Genomic DNA, 16,246 nt, shown 5'->3' with positions numbered 1-16,246 from the left:
ATTCTTTTTCCTGCTCCTTTCTCTCAACCTGGGGTGTTCTTCTCTATTAGTCATGGTCCTCCACTGTCCTCCCATTAAATTATTGTTTTCAGGGAGACTAACTCTAGAGCTCCTTTACCAATTGAGAAGCATAACTTCCCTTACGGTGGGCCAGTAATACTCGAACAATTATTAAATGTGTACTTTTCACCAGCGTAACCTTATGGCCCAAATCCTTATACTGCACATAATACATTTATGGGCTCATTATTGTCACATGTACAGATTTCACTGCAATTCTTACTTGTATGTGATAAACAACATGCAACACATCACCACATTCCAGACAATTCTTGCATTCCTGGTCCCAATTCACACCAGATCAGCTTGCTGCATGGAACATGATGAAAAGTCAAGCTGTGTGTCTTCAACATTCCTCTTTTACAACCATTGTTTCCAGCACTGCTCCATGTAACATTCATAATGTCAATACTGTTACATCAACAGAGTACAGTGAAATTCTTACTTGCACATGCTGATCAATTTGCAGCACCTCTCCACTCTCCAGAAGGACGATCAGTGAGTATAACTACTTTAACATATGATGTAACTAACTGCTGATGTTGGATGCAACTGCATGCTCACCCGTTACTGAACAGTAGCATAATCACCAAAAATGGGAAAGCAGTGCACAGGTTAGTAGAGAACACAGGACTTGAGTTTGATTCCTTGCCCAGTCATCACTGCCTGTGTAGAACTTCTATTTGTTTATGTTTGTTTTCTCCATCCTCACTGGTTCCTCCAAACATCCCAAAGCCATGTATGTTAAGTAAATTAACAAGTTTGAATTAGTTGGTATGAATGAGTGTCATTGTATGCCTGAGTGTGCCCTGCCATTAACCGACATGTCACTCAGATGTGGTTTGTGCCTTACACCCAGTGCTGTCAAGACAGTATCTTATGTTCACCCACTTTGTAATGAGAAAAAAAGGAGAAAATGTGTTCTGTTATCTTCATATATGAACTAATGCCATGGAAAAGGACAATGGGTGCCCTAAATCTGAGGAGTGTGTCACTGACTACATCATGCACGGGCAAGTCAATTCTGGAAGATTTAGGTACAAAGCAGGGGATAACTCTGGATGTGCTGCCAGACTGCTGAGTGCACCAAGCACACCATATTTAAAATTTTATCTCCAAATAACCAAACACCGATTTTGTGAAAATTCATGCAAAATGTTGGTACTCTATTAAGATTTGCATCCGATTTGAGTCCTGCCTGGTATGTCCAGGACAACCTTTGGATTTCCACAACTCTGAATTGAAATTAGTGGGTGAATGCACATTAAAAACTGTTTCTCCTAAAAAAATATTCTCAACAATGAAAAAATGCACACTCATTTCACAAAAAAAGAAAAAAAATCACACAGCATGTTTGTTCAGCATGTAGGATTTCATAACCACTATATATATATATATATATATATATATATATATATATATTACACTATGGTCTAACATTATTCTTATGAATCCGGAACTCCACACAACTACTACCTGTCCAATTCTTACCTCCAGATTTCCTGAGGGTTGTCTGCCTTTGCTGTGCACTTTCTTGCCACCTTCATCTAATGAAACAAAACAGCAGAGTTTTCAAATTTTGATCAGCAGCATTCTTACGCTAAAGGTCTTTGTGCCTTCATTATCTTGGGACCATGCTCCCATGTTACATGTCCCCAACAGTTCTGCATACACACATAAGGGAGTTTGTTTTTCTGTTTAGCTCCCCAAAGAACTTAAAGTAATCCTTCGCACAGAAGACTGTGCCTCACGTGTATCTATAATCAGGACTGATCAGTAGTGCTTGCAATTTATATAATAGTCTAGGGCTTGGGATCAGCCTCCACATATTTTGAATGCCAAATATTGAGAGGCTCCCCCAAAATCAGGGTATGTCTATAATGACAGCTGTGGTCTACAGTATACCAAAGAGTATATGTAAAGACTTTTTGGTTAGTGTATATACAGTATATGGGTAGTATGTGGGTAAGTAACAAAATTCCCAAGTATAAGCATACGAATAACATTTTTATAGCAGGTGCTCCTACATAGCTGTATTCCTATACGGCTAGCATCTGATTAATTTCAGCACAAACAACACAGCAGCAGGAACATCTTAACAGCATTATAGGCCCCTGGGCAAAGCAGTGCACTGGGACCCCTACCTACACAACCACTAAGCAAGTCACAACATACATAGATTAACATGGAGCCCCTATGCTAGTGGGGCCACCGGGCAACTGTCATGCGTGCCCATGCTTTAAGACAGCCCTGCACAGCAGGACATTTTTTAGCTTGTTTGTTGTTTCCATATTTATTTATGATGTCCATTTTAACTCACACATTTCCTAATCAGATTTTTAGAAGTAACAATGTTTGACGTACAATTAACTATAGCATCCAGCTGTGCCTTCCCCCATATCAAACTAAGTGACCAAACTCCATATTGTACCAAGATCTGCCTGGATTTCATCTGATAACAAAGGTATAAATCAGAGTTGCTCTGACATCTCTCCAGAGGTCAGTCTGCAGGCCTCTTGAGCCAGGAGGCGTGAAATGGGCTCAAGTATGAACAAACACCTATATTTCTATGAATGACAACTAGGATGGACAGAATGACTTGCCTATTAGAAGACACTGGTTTTATAACTGGAAGAGGCTTTAAACCAATCGGGAGAAGGCCCCACCCTCCTTTAAAATGACATGCACCCCATCTCTCAAGGAAGAAAAGAAGAGAGGCAGAGAAAGACAAGTTAAGAGAAGTTCCTGGAATCTCTTGTGACACAATCTCTCAGGGAGGGGGAAATATGCAAAATCACCTTCTGAAACCTAAAACATTATGAGCCACTTTTCCTTGGAGAGATGAGTGCGACCAATTCTTTTCCTTGTGAACCTGAAAGTTGAGATCCAGTTTGCCAAGCTAAGGCTGAGAAGCCTCCATCACTTCAAGGAGAGAACTTCAGCATCTAAACTCTTGTACCAGAAAAGAGTCATGCCTTTCCCTAAGTTGCAGACAGCACAGCAATGGGCCTAACAGAAAAAAGGAAGCTGAGAAAGCAGCATCACAGAACACAACAAACAAGGGATCATGCAGCAAAGAGAGCTGCAGTGCACTCTAACACGTGAAGAATTCTACACTTAAACGTGAACCAGCAACGAAGCAACAACTCCATAGAACATCAGACTCCATCCATAAAGATTTGGTATCGTAAAACTATTTATCTGTGCCAAGATAAAGTAGAACTTTAAATAATTAGTAAACAGGCAGCCTATATGTTACATGTTTGGCTGTCTATTCTGTCTGTGACCAGTCTTAATGTCAATATGTATGCATTTGTATCATGCTGCTATAATCCTTGTGTTTATTAACTTTGTACTATTCGGTTCTTTAAATCGAGTGCACCTCTGTTACCTTGATAAAAGCTTTACCCAGAGACCTCCTCCTACAACAGAGTACGGTAAGGTAAATAAAGTTGGATCCATGCCAAATTATTTGAGTAATTACCAGTATTGTCAAAGGCAAAAATGATAATTATTTAAGCACCTTAAAATTTACTAAATTCCAACGTTTAAATCGACTGTCTCTGGGTGGGCAAGTTAAAACAATTATTCCAAAACAGTAATAGAACAACAATACACTCACTCATCTCCCAACACAGGGACACGGGGAACAATACACAAAAATACAATCCATACATAAGTCATAACAAGAGGATTTCAATAAGTTTTAACTTGTCCACAAGAAACAGTACATCAATTACAAAATAATGGAAACTACATGCATTATATGGAAAATAATTATTCTAAAACAGTAATAAAACCACAATACACAAAAATACAATCCATACTTAAATTGTAACAAGAGGATTTCAATAATGTATGTATTTTCCATTATGTTTTAATTGGTGTGCTGTGTCGATTCCATTCCTTCTGCTTTGTGGGTGGATTTTTGTGTATTGGTGTTTTATTGCTGTTCTGGAATAATTATTTTTCATATAATGTGTGTATTTTCCATTATGTTTTAATTGATGTACTGTGTCTTTAAAAACGATAACATTCCTTGTGCTTTGTTGGTGGAGCCCCACAAAGCTCCATACTTACCTCCTGTGCCATCTTCCAAAGTTGATACATCTATCAAAATGTCATATTTTGCATTTTTACTCATCTTGCTCAGGCCAGGAATCATGTCCAAGTCGAGTCAGATCTATCAGCCTCCTCCATCCCAGTGAAACCAGACTCATCCACACCTGCCCACAGTAGATTAGCAATGTGACTGTAGTGGTGACAACAGCAGCAGGTCTTGTGACAAACAATGCCCAGGATTCTGCACAGTACAACTCACAGAGGCATGTATTCTAATTAAATGAAAAGAACAGAACTGCAGATTGATATCAAACTACTAACAAACTAGCAGAACCTATTGGAACAAGACCAGCAAATACCATTAACATAAATAAAAACCATAGAGCCAACCCTTTATTTTCTACCTTACTCATCCATTTCAGAATAATTGGACCCGACCTCTATTCCAATAACTCTGGTCATAAGGTGAGAACTAACCCTAGACAGAGGGCTAGCCTGCTCTCAATTGCAGGCCACACTCACACATACACACTTTGCTGAACAGCCCAACCTTTACATATTCAGGATAAGAAAGGAAAAGCTAATTACAAAGAGGAAAACCCTACTTTGACAAAGGAGAACATGTATGAGGTATGCTAAAACCATTAAGAGTTTTAAATCCAGGACATGATAGAAAATGTAAAGGAGATCCCTGGGAATGGTTGTGTATCACAACATTGACTGGAGCAGATATTTTAAGGATATGATGCTCTGGAAGGTTAAGGAAAAGAGTGAGAGAAGAACATTTTGGGTAAATGTTGGAACCATGAGCAAATGAGGTTTTAGAATGATCAGAATTCTAAATTATCTAGAATTATCAGGTGTGAGAAGAAATGAAGAATATCGAGCTGAAAGCAACCGATGAAGCCTATGATTGGGTAAAGGGGTCACAATGAAACATGATGGCGGAATGATGAGGTAGATAAGGCAATACATAGCTGTAAATTTTCAAAAGAGTAGCTTACAAAAATGTAAAAAAGATGTGGGTGTCTAAAATGTTGAAGGTGGCATAAAAGGAGTGTGATCATCTGAATATACAAAAGCTTCTGGAATGGATAATGGAAGTGGCTAACCTGGGAAAACCTGCTGAGGAGAATAATAAAAATAATAGTAATAGAATAAAAAACATTTAAAATAAAGGAAGAGTAGAGATAAAACTTTATATTGTAATATTATGTTCACATTTAATTGTATGAGCTAAAGTATTTTCACTCCCCAGATACTGGGTGTGAAAAGCTGAATGTTAAGAAAATATTTAGTATCAAGCTTATATTATTTGATTTGAATTTGAACTCATTAAATGGTTGTGTGATTTTTGTAGACATGAGCAGAAATGTGTATCAAATGGCTGCTGTTTGCAAAAGACTTATTTATAGCATCATTGGTAGATGATCATGGAGACAGTTTAGTGTTACATTTGGCTAAGATTTCATGACCTTATGTTTCTTGAAGCATGCTAGAGTGAAGTATCACATTTTAATCAAATTATTCCTCTGCTTGCGATGTCTAATCTGAGAGCTCCTGCAGGATGTACTGGAAGGTTTCTTCTCAGTTACTATCCTTAGTTTTAGTGATCTTCCAACAGATTTTAATAGAATATTCTCAAACTCATTTAATCAAAATCAGGATCAAGTGGTTTGGAGCTTATCCCAGCCATTTTGGGTTAAGGGAACAAACTGAGAAACTGACACTAGGCGAGTTGTCTATCTATCCTAGTACCCAATCTTCCAAAGATCTGCACTCAGGCTCACATTATAATGTACACATCTTTGGGATTTGCAAAAAAAAGTGGAGTACCCAGAGTAAAATACACAGACACAGAAATAGTGTTCAAATTCGTGGATTTGAAACCCACGTTGCTGGATTCAAGAGACTGGGTCACTAACATCTGTACCAATGTGCCCTCCTAGATATTAGCATTGTTCTAGTGAATGACACTTTTCACCTTCTTCAAGACACCCTCATGCATAACCTTTTCTTTGTCATGGCTATCATTATTGATGTGCAGCATGTTAAATTTGGTTTTTAGTTTTACTTTTTAGTTTTGTTTTTACGGTCATTGTACAAGAGAAGAAAATGTGTATGATACACTTAAAAAATAATGTAGGTTACACAAATGTAGTGTTGTATGCCCAGTCTCTACTATCCACCTTAGCTTGTACCTTCTTCAGGGCTCTCAATGGCCTCTTGGTTGCATGAACGCTCATTTTTTGTGGAAGACCTGCTCTAGGGAGATCAATAGTGGTGTCATACTTTTCCGTTTCTTAATGGTCGATTTAACTCGACTCCAACAGGTTTTCAATGACTTGAATATTTTCTTCTGTTCATCCCCTGCATTTCAATCCCATTTACATTGTGTAAGGTAGGCCACCCTACTAACTCACAAAAAGTTGGGCCACCAGTGATGACTTAGGTGTTTCATATTAAAGGAGATGAATACGCATGTGTTCCATTATTTTGTGTTTTATATGTAAAATTCATTTAAACCACTTTGCACAGATCTGTTTTCATGTCAACATTAGAGAGTCTTTTTCTGTTGATTAGTGTCCAAAAAACTAAATTAAATCCCCTGTGATTCAATGTTGCATAACAATAAAATGTTGTGAAAACTTCCATGGGTTGATACTTAATATAGGTACTATATACTCAATAATCATGGCACCAGAGAGTAGCAATGTCCATCCATCCATTTTCCAACCCGCTATTTTCCTAACTACAGGGTCACGGGGGTCTGCTGGAGCCAATCCCAGCCAACACAGGGCACAAGGCAGGAACCAATCCTGGGCAGGGTGCCAACCCACCGCAGGAGTAGCAATGTGTTACATATAAATTAATCTATGTAAGAATTTAACTATACTCTGCACACGTGATAGTAATGATCCTCTAAACTTATAACAGTCACATGACTAGATGCAGTTCCTGACAACAATGGCACATGCAGTCTCATTCAGTACATGTACATTCAGAGTTGACAAACCAACCCAACACACAGGTGTTTTGGGATGAGAAAGAAGAAGCTTTGGAAAAGGAACTAATAAAATAGGTTAGTGAGAATTAAAAAAATCCCAGCACTCATTAAGAAGCACAAACCTAATAACAAAGAGAAAGCATACAGAATCCACATAGAAGGAACTCTAGCCCATAAGCACTGACTGGAAGGTAACAGTAATTTACAGTCCCCTCAAAATAAAGATGATTAACTTTATTAAACTATAGCAATTTTAAATAAACAGAATGCTTTATTTGTAATATGACAGTAAAACAAAAAGTAAAGGCAATTTGAAAATTTTCCATTAACCGCAAGGAATAGAAGCTGATGCAAAACAATGTGTTTGTGATGGCTTATGGGTAGCATGAACATGCACACACAGCACAGTGCTCTGCCATTCGTCTAGTTGAAGCCAAGGACAAATGAGCATGGAGGCTCCACTGCGGGACTACACCATTGTTGGGCAGGGCGAATGAAACCTGAAACTGAAACCTGCTGAGAAGAGAAATGCTGTCAAATACAGTCTTTCTGTTCAACCTCATGCAGTGGGCGCAGTGGTCGAGGTAATTCAACATCTGCAGTTTTTAACATCTTTCACATCCCCTTAATACCCTGTTCTAGAACCATGTGGCTATTACATCTGCAGTCCACTTAAAGATGCTCTACACCAAGGTTGGGCAATATTTGTCCTGGAGGGTCGCAGTAGCCCAACCCAGTCGCGTATAAGTTCTTCTGCAGATAAGTCAGGACTTGATTTTACATTATAATTTCTGGTATTTTATAATGTCAGTCAATAAGTCAATGTGGAAAACTCACGCTATTGGTCCAAGGGATTGGGATTAAGATATGCTACAGCCCATCTGAGAGAGTAACCACGGAGCATATTGTCTTTTGTTTTCTATGTGGGTGCGGCAATACGTTGTATCAGAGCATGCTGCTAACCTCCCTCTGTCTCTCTCTCTATTGTGCCAACGTTACCACACGGTAATACCTGAACTATTCCAAAGCAACGTTTGCACTGATTTGTGTTTTTTGTATCTCACACCCTCATACATTTTCATCGTAAGAACATCCCTTATCTACGATGGAGCATTCAATCAGAAGAAAAGCTGGTTTTAAATTAAATGTCATTGAAGTAGTGAAAGAAATTGGTAACTGCGCTGCTGCAACAAAATTCGATGCATCTGAGAAACTGATATGAGATTGGAGGAAGCAAGAAGATGTAAAAAAAAAAATTAAGTGTTGCAATTTTGAACAGGCGTACAAGTCAGGGTCTGATTTTATGATCGATTTCTTGGGTTTCAAGACCCGATTTATACATGAGTATATATGGTAATTAGAAATCTCATATCTTATTTAATTTTATGGCTTGTTAGTATACAATATTAGATTTTTATATCGTAGATTTTTTCCCTTTCCAAGGATATCATCTTAATGTTTTGATGCCTAAAACGGATCATTTTCAGTCTGTCACATTTTTCTCTTATGTGTTTTATTAAACCAGATAGCGCATGATGAATCCACAAAGATGTAAATAAACAAGTTAGATAAAAAAGAACTGCTGGCTCCCTTTGTCATTTGCATCTTATTGCTAATAAGCAGCCATTAAAACACTGAATGCAGCTGTGTAAGGCTGAAATAAGCAATTAAGGGTGAGGAACCTTAACAAGCAAACCTACTACTACCTTCATCATCAAAAATTGATTCCTAATGAAGCAACTGGATGGAATCAAAAAACTACTGGCACTGCGGCCCTCCAGGACTGACATTGCACTCCTCTACACGGTCTCAGGTTCACCTCTGGTGAGGTTAAGGAAGCTGTGCAGACCTGCAACCTGAAGTTGTTAGTGGAACAATACAAGAAGTGCTTTGACCTACCAGGAGACCATATGGACAAGTGATATAGCTGTTATGTTCATCAGTTCACAGATATCAATATTAAAGGGTATGTTGCCTTTACTGTTTGACTCTCCCTTGTACAATTCTCCCTCACACATACTATATATTCAGAGTTATGAATTCAATTCCCAGGTCCAAGTATGAAGACTTTGCATGTTTGCCTTGGTGACTCTAAACTGGCTCTGTAGGAGTGAGTGCCCAATGATGGACGTGTGTTCTGACCCGGATGAGTTTCTGATATGGGATATTCTAGCCTTAACATTTTCAAAAGAATATTAAGGGTGCCTACATTGTCACAAGCTGTTATAAAGACAAACATCTGCCAATAAACATTCTTGTTTAGCATTTTATTCTTGTTACCTCCATTTGCATTCTGGGATGCATTTATAAGTATATATAGCACAGTTCGTTTCTAAGAATAATAAAACATTAACAAACACAGCATAGAGAAAAAAATTATAGATGATGAACAGCTGCCATTCCTTACCTTGGGGTGCCTCTCTTAGTTATAAGCATTGGCTGTTTACTGTCATGCGAGCATTTAGCCGAATGACTTTGATCAGTTTCAGAACAATTAGGATATTGCAGGTCCAAACTAAGTCTGGGAGCCTTTCAGTGAAAAACTTATGTATATAAAATGTGCTATAGAAGATGTATTGATTCATGTGATTGATAGTTTAGCAAATATTTGTATCAAGATCATCACAAATACATGACTTCAGGAAATAAATACACATTTTAACACATTTGACATGTTGCCCAGAATGCAAAATGCATAATAATAAACATTCCAAAGAATCATCACCCTGCTGTCACTTTTCCAGTATGTGACAGATGCAGAAAGGTGAGTGCATATCTAGTGTTCCTTGGGTTGCTCCACTTTTTACAGGGGTGTGCAGTTTTATGCAGTTGGCGTCATGTAAAACTATAAGCAGAAACCCTGACACAAATACTTGTACTTTAATTAAATAAATCATTTAACACAATGCTGTTCTACTTTGATACATTTCAACTATTTGGCAGATCTTTCATCTCTCCTCTATAGTATTACCACCCACACAGTAAATTAGGAGTGACCATGGAATTCCATCTTCTTCAAATGGACAGCCAGTGTGTAATGCAGTGTTCTGAAAGCTTTTTTTGTTTTGGTGCTTGAGGCCGCCATTCACAGACAAAATGTGATCCATCAGCAAGATTTTTCATCCCTGATAAAAGCTTCCCTTCCATCCTGACACCAATAAAGATAAGCAACAGTAAAGAAGGCAAGAAAAAGTAATCATCAAGGTGGAGCACATTTGAACTGGTATTTTCCTGGTGAATTAGTTCAGATAAGTGAGTATGAAGACGGTTGAGTCATCAGTTCATGTGATTTTTGAACCTCCTTTACTCCTTGCATTGTTATGAGGAATCCAGGTGGCATTAGGTGTAAGATTGGAGCTAACCCTGGACATCACACATGGACACCTTACTCTCAAACATCACTGCTCTCACTGACACATGAATCCAATAAAAACAGTCAGCATTTCATACATGTCAAGTACGAGGAGTAAAACCTACTTTGGGTGACTGTGTATTCACCTCGATGACAGTGGCCAGGAATGTCAACGCCATGATCTTAAGCATTGTGCAACCTGGCATTTTAAAACTTCCCGAGGGAGTGATGCCTGCCTTTTGTTTACCTTATTATTAATTCATCTGTAATTGGTAGTTTTTCTGCATTTTATTTATTGGCTTGCAGTAACCTCTTCCCTTTAGGGAAAAAATAAATTAATTTCCTGTTTGCTAGAGCTTGAAATCTCCAAAGAGTATAATAGATACTAGCCAACCCGCGGCGTAGCATACGCCGCATAATTATGTATTGATGGGTGAACACTTCCTGAAAGACACAGTTGTCCAAATGGGGTGGGTTTGAGGATACGACTGCAAGTGAATGCAAGGATGGAACTCTAGAGAGAGGGCAGGGAAGCGGGCCAGAGAGGTTTCGGGTCCTAACCGTCCAACAACGGGTCAGCACAACCAGTAACGATCCTTCCGCAGGTTCACCTACGGAACCTGTGTTAGGACATTTACATCCTCTAGATTGGCAATTTTGATCGTCTGACGCCCATTCTTCCTCCGCCATTCTAGTCTGCCGATTTCTTAAGTCATCTCTTAGTCTTTGTTCAGTACGCACTGCCTGCTCATGTGCCCGCCCCCAGCTCCTCACCTGAATTGCTTTCGTCTGTGTACAGTCCACCTGCACTTGTGAGTCACGTTGACTGTTCATTTTCCACACACTGCCTCAGTCGCATGCACCTGTGAGCCACGTTCAGGCCGGGTGAGGATTCCCGTGTTGAGTCCAACTAAGCCAAAGGCTCCACACCTGGCGGTGCCCTTCCGTCAATTCCTTTAAGTTTTAGCTTTGCAATCATATGCTACAGTTCACATGCACCTGTGAGCCACGTTCGGGCCGGGTGAGGTTTCCCGTGTTGAGTCAAATTAAGCCACAGGCTCCACACCTTTCAGTTTCAGCTTTGCAACCATACTCCCCCCAGAACCCAAAGACTTCGGTTACCCGGTTGGCTGCCCGGCGGGTCATGGGAATAACGCTGCCGGATCGCCATTCGGCATCATGTATGGTCGGAACTACGACGGTATGTGATCTTCTTCGAACCTCCGACTTTCGTTCTTGATTAATGAACACATTCTTGGCAAATGCTTTCGCTCTCGTGCCATGGTCGGCTGTTTAGTGAATTGTTGGTGGGCGGGGCTGTCTTGCGTGCGTCTTGCTTGCCATGGACTTAGTGAATTACATATATAGATTGGCTGACATATGTTAAAGGTACAAAATGCAGGCCCTCAACTCACCTGGGTTTAATGTGTCATTTCTGTGCTTAGTGACCCTTTAATTTATCTCCTGGGTTGTCTTGTCAGCACAAAAATCTGACCAGTCCGCCAGGCCCCTTACTGGATTGCTCAAGTTCCTCTTATAACATACATTGGGGCAGGGGACCATTCAAATTTTGATTTGTAAAATAATATATGTGATCACTAAAAATATCACAAGTGAAAAATCTTATCAATGGAGTAAACAGGTAACCAAGAATTGTAATAAAAACTAACATGCAAGGAAAATGAATATGTAAAGTTTTAGAAACTATGCATCCAAAATATGTAAGTACTTTATCCAACCTGCTATATCCTAACTACAGGGTCACAGGGGTCTGCTGGAGCCAATCCCAGCCAACACAGGGCGCAAGGCAGGAAACAAACCCCAGGCAGGGTGCCAGCCCACGGCAGGGCACACACACACACATTAGGGACAATTTAGAATTGCCAATGCACCTAACCTGCATGTCTTTGGACTGTGGGAGGAAACCAGAGTGCCCGGAGAAAACCCACGCAGACACGGGGAGAACATGCAAACTCCACGCAGGGAGGACCCGGGAAGCGAACCCAGGTCTCCTAACTGTGAGGCAGCAGCGCTACCCACTGCGCCACCGTGCCGCCCACGGAGGTAACTAGGTATAACAAAAGCATAAATGAAAATATAAAGTTACAGGCATTTTTATGATTATAATGAAAAATTACACAAAATATTTAAAAAAAATAAAAAATTAAAAAATAAGCCAATGAGTGGGTAAGTGATTACAGTCAAAACTGAAAAAATAATATAACACAAAAATATAATTGTTTTAAGTAGGTATGCGATAGTCAAATGATACTATAAAAATACAAATAGAAAAAATTGGGAAAAGAAAATTACAAGAAAAACAAAACAAAAATAAATGAAAACAAAGATGCAATATCCTATGTAATGAAATAGTGACACATCTATACAAAATAAGACAAACCATGTACTGCATAAATACAAATGAAAAATTTAAATATCAAAGACGTGTAACAATAGATAGTTATGCATGGGTAAGTATAATTATCAAAAATCAAAACATAATAATAATGAAAAAGAGGAAAGGGAAGCATATCATGATTACATTTGTAAAAAACTATTTATTAAGCTGCCTTGCAACAAGGAAATTGGGATTCACATCCTGTGTGAAGTCTGCATGTTTTCGTTATATCTGTGGATTTCCTCCCACAGTCCAAAGACTGCCAGGTTAGGTGGATTAGTGATGCTAAACTGGTCTGTAGAGGTGTGTGTGTGGGTGTATTCACTGGCACCCTGACCAGGGCTTGTTCATGCCTTGTGCCCCATGATTGCTTCCCTGCAGCCCTGCCCTGGATGAGCAGATTTGGAAGATGGATGGATGGACGGATGGATATATATTAAGATAAACAAATGTCCAATGCAGGTATTAAAAGGCTGATATACTGGAGAGGGTACAATCAAAAGACCTTCCAGTAGGACTGACATCTTCCAACTGAGGCATGCATGAACTGTTACTTATTAGAGTTTGAGATTGTGAGTGACGTGTCTCGCCTGTGAGTTGAGGGCTGGTATTTCACTTGCATTGTTCTGTCCTCTAATAAAGAAGAGAAAGCGGAGGAGGATACATCAGAATAAGAATGTTTATACAGTAGATGAAGAATGTGACAGATTATGCTGTGTATTATGGGGTCAGCACTGTGGATGATTGGGGTTAGAGAGCCACTTATAAACATCAGCTCATCGGTAATCCTCCAAGTCTCTGTCGATTGTTTTTCACTTATGTTTAGACAGGTCTTTTTCAAAATCAGGTGGAATTTTATTGGTGCTCCTCTGCTTGTTTATCTCTATCACTTACAAGAGACTCAATTTAAATTTTTGTTGCTTCTATAATCAGAAGTATTAGACAGAGGGAGCATTTATTTAAGAGAGATGGCTGTTTGGATACAAATTCCGGGTTATCCTTAAATAAGGTAGGGTCCTTTTGTAAATGTACTATTTTGAGTGATCAACTATATTGTTTTAAATTAATATTTGAACGGTCTCCCGCCCTATTGTATGTATCCGCTTACCATGCAGGTCTGCTTATACTTTATAAACACATATTGAGCATTTTTTTAAATTAGTTTAGGGTTTTTGCTTTGCCTGTTGTACACTTTCTTTCAATGAGCAAATGCAGACTTCAGTTTCTGTAGGCTCCCATGTGTACTTGATTTTGAACCCCTGGATTTAAACCTTCAGACTCTTTTTCTGTTATTGTATTCATCTTATTATTTTTTTGTTTCCAAGACTAACAAACAAAGTAGTTAGCACTGTTAAACTGTCTCACAGTTCCAAGAAACTGGGTTTGAATCCTGGCTCGTTGCTATCTGAACAAGCTTTTCTCCAGGTATTCTGGTTTTCTTTCTGGATCCCAATGATATCTGTGTTACATTAGCAGGTGGCTCCATATTATCCATGTGTGAGTGAGCCAGTGTGATTGTGTGCCCTCCTAAAGACTGGCATCTTGTTCCAGAGTTGGCTCCTGTCTTACACTTGGTGTTGTAGTGTTTATGCAGTATATTCAAGGCCAGTATATTGGATCAGTAGCTACGGATGTTGCTTCTCAGTTCCATAGGTTTGGCTTCAAATACCTGTCTGGTCACTTGATGTGTAGCTTCCATGTTCTTTCTGTGTCCATATTGGTTTTCTTCACATAATTTATAATCGCCCCTTTCCAAAGGCATGTATTACTGTAGGTCCATTGGTGATCCTAAACTAGTCTATGTGAGTAGAACTGGGTGCCTGAAAGGGGCAATAGACTGACAGCACATCCATGGCTGGTTCCTGCCTTCGTTCTTATGCTTTTGGGATTTGTTCCAGCTCCCCACAATCTTGGACTGGGATAAGTAGGAACATTTAATGAAAGAACAAATTGAGTAAGAAACATGAACATTTTCATTTGTCTCTCTCAGGACTTTCTCAGAGGTGCACCATTTTAAATTGGCTTGTCCAAGAGAATTTTTGTGGCAAAGCAACCCTTAGTCATTGTCCAAGAATAACCAAACAACAGTTGGTGATCCTCTTTGAGCTTCCCCTGTATCAGGCAGGGCAGATGGTGGCCACATGTAAGCGAATAGTCTTTTGCATCCTTCTCTTCTTCAGCTTACTCTTCAAACGTGGGCAGGAGAACATTCCACAGAAATGTTGACGGAAATCTCCCCCAGTTAAAAAGTAAAAAAAAGGATTAATGCAGGTGTTAAGACTACAAATGGCCATCTCCACTGCAAACGCGCTGTCGGCATACAGTGTTGGCCCAATAGCTGTTGGATGAGCTGTATGTAGACCTATGGCAACATTCCTGATCAAATGATAGGGCAGATACAGCACGGCAAAGATGAAGAGGGCTGAGTACATAACCTTGCTCAGTTTAGCCATTCTCTGCAAATGCCAGGGTTGGTGGCACTGCTTCTGCAGTCGCTGCATGCTGGTACTGTAACAATAACAAATAGCAAAGAATGGGCAAAGACAACCGGTGACTGTGCAGGTAAGAGAGAAGGGTAGGGTCTCTTCAGTGCTGCTGAAAAAAACGTAGAGGGAGCATATTGTCTTGTTGTCAGGGCAGGTCTGAATAACAGCCATCTGGGCAATGGGCACGCTGAACACAAAATTAATTGTCCACACAGCAAGGCAGACCATCACAGACTGGCGCTTGGTCAGTAGAGAGAAGGAGTTAATAGGGTGAGCAATGGCGAGGTAACGGTCGACACTGACACATGTGATAAAGTAGATGCTGCAGTAGAAGCAAGTGTGGTAAAGGGTGCGGTTAATTTTGCACAACCATTCCCCAAAAGGCCAAAAAAGCTGACCTAAGTGGTATTGGATGAGGAAGGGCAAGTTGAGCAGCCATGTGACGTCAGCCAAGGCCAGATTACAGAGAAAGAATGTGCTTCTAGTCCACGACTTGATGCAGGTGAAGAAGACCCACAGTGACAGGAGATTCAAGAACAGGCCTATCACCAGCACAAAGACAAAGACGCCAGGAATGAAGGACGTCTGGATCCAGTAGAGAGCTGCTCTTGTTGTGGTGTGGAGGTCACACAAATCCATTTCTGGCAGCTGCATAGAGGAACATTACAAACATAAGCGTTCATAGTTGACACATATATCACACAATTCATCTCCTACTTTATTCAATATAACTTGAATGTGCTATAACATGTGATAACGGCCTTCTGTATCTATGACTCCATTTCAGTCTCCGTTTCCATACCAGATTCTCTTTTCACTTGGATCTGGTCACATTCAGAACATTCCACAGAGTATGTACAGTGTGAGGATTAGGTTCAAAG

The 16,246-nt window shown here is 39.7% G+C and overlaps 2 protein-coding genes across 2 annotated transcripts in view; both read right to left on the bottom strand.

Annotated features, from left to right (window-relative positions):
- LOC114645312 (anoctamin-5-like) overlaps positions 1 to 4,225 on the bottom strand; it is a 62,274-nt gene extending 58,049 nt beyond the window's left edge. Inside the window, exons 1-2 of the mRNA XM_051922503.1 lie at positions 4,141 to 4,225; positions 1,552 to 1,631 (exon numbers count right to left, since the gene is read on the bottom strand). Of these exons, the coding sequence (XP_051778463.1) occupies positions 1,552 to 1,631; positions 4,141 to 4,225 (165 nt within the window). The remainder of the gene's footprint in view (positions 1 to 1,551; positions 1,632 to 4,140) is intronic.
- A 9,971-nt stretch (positions 4,226 to 14,196) lies between these two features.
- Positions 14,197 to 16,004, bottom strand: LOC114645311 (succinate receptor 1-like). Its single transcript, XM_028793178.2, has one exon. The coding sequence runs from the start codon at positions 16,002 to 16,004 to the stop codon at positions 14,997 to 14,999; it is 1,008 nt and encodes a 335-aa protein (XP_028649011.1). The 3' UTR covers positions 14,197 to 14,996.
- Positions 16,005 to 16,246: the final 242 nt, after the last annotated feature.

Source organism: Erpetoichthys calabaricus, chromosome 2, assembly GCF_900747795.2.
Source record: "Erpetoichthys calabaricus chromosome 2, fErpCal1.3, whole genome shotgun sequence".
In the NCBI taxonomy this organism is placed as follows: domain Eukaryota; kingdom Metazoa; phylum Chordata; class Cladistia; order Polypteriformes; family Polypteridae; genus Erpetoichthys; species Erpetoichthys calabaricus.
The sequence above is the reverse complement of the archived record's forward strand: the minus strand, read 5'-3'. Positions and strand labels throughout refer to the sequence as shown.

Excerpts from the sequence above, each read along its gene's own strand:
- LOC114645311 (XM_028793178.2), bottom strand. The coding sequence starts at position 16,004 with ATGGATTTGTGTGACCTCCACACCACAACAAGAGCAGCTCTCTACTGG.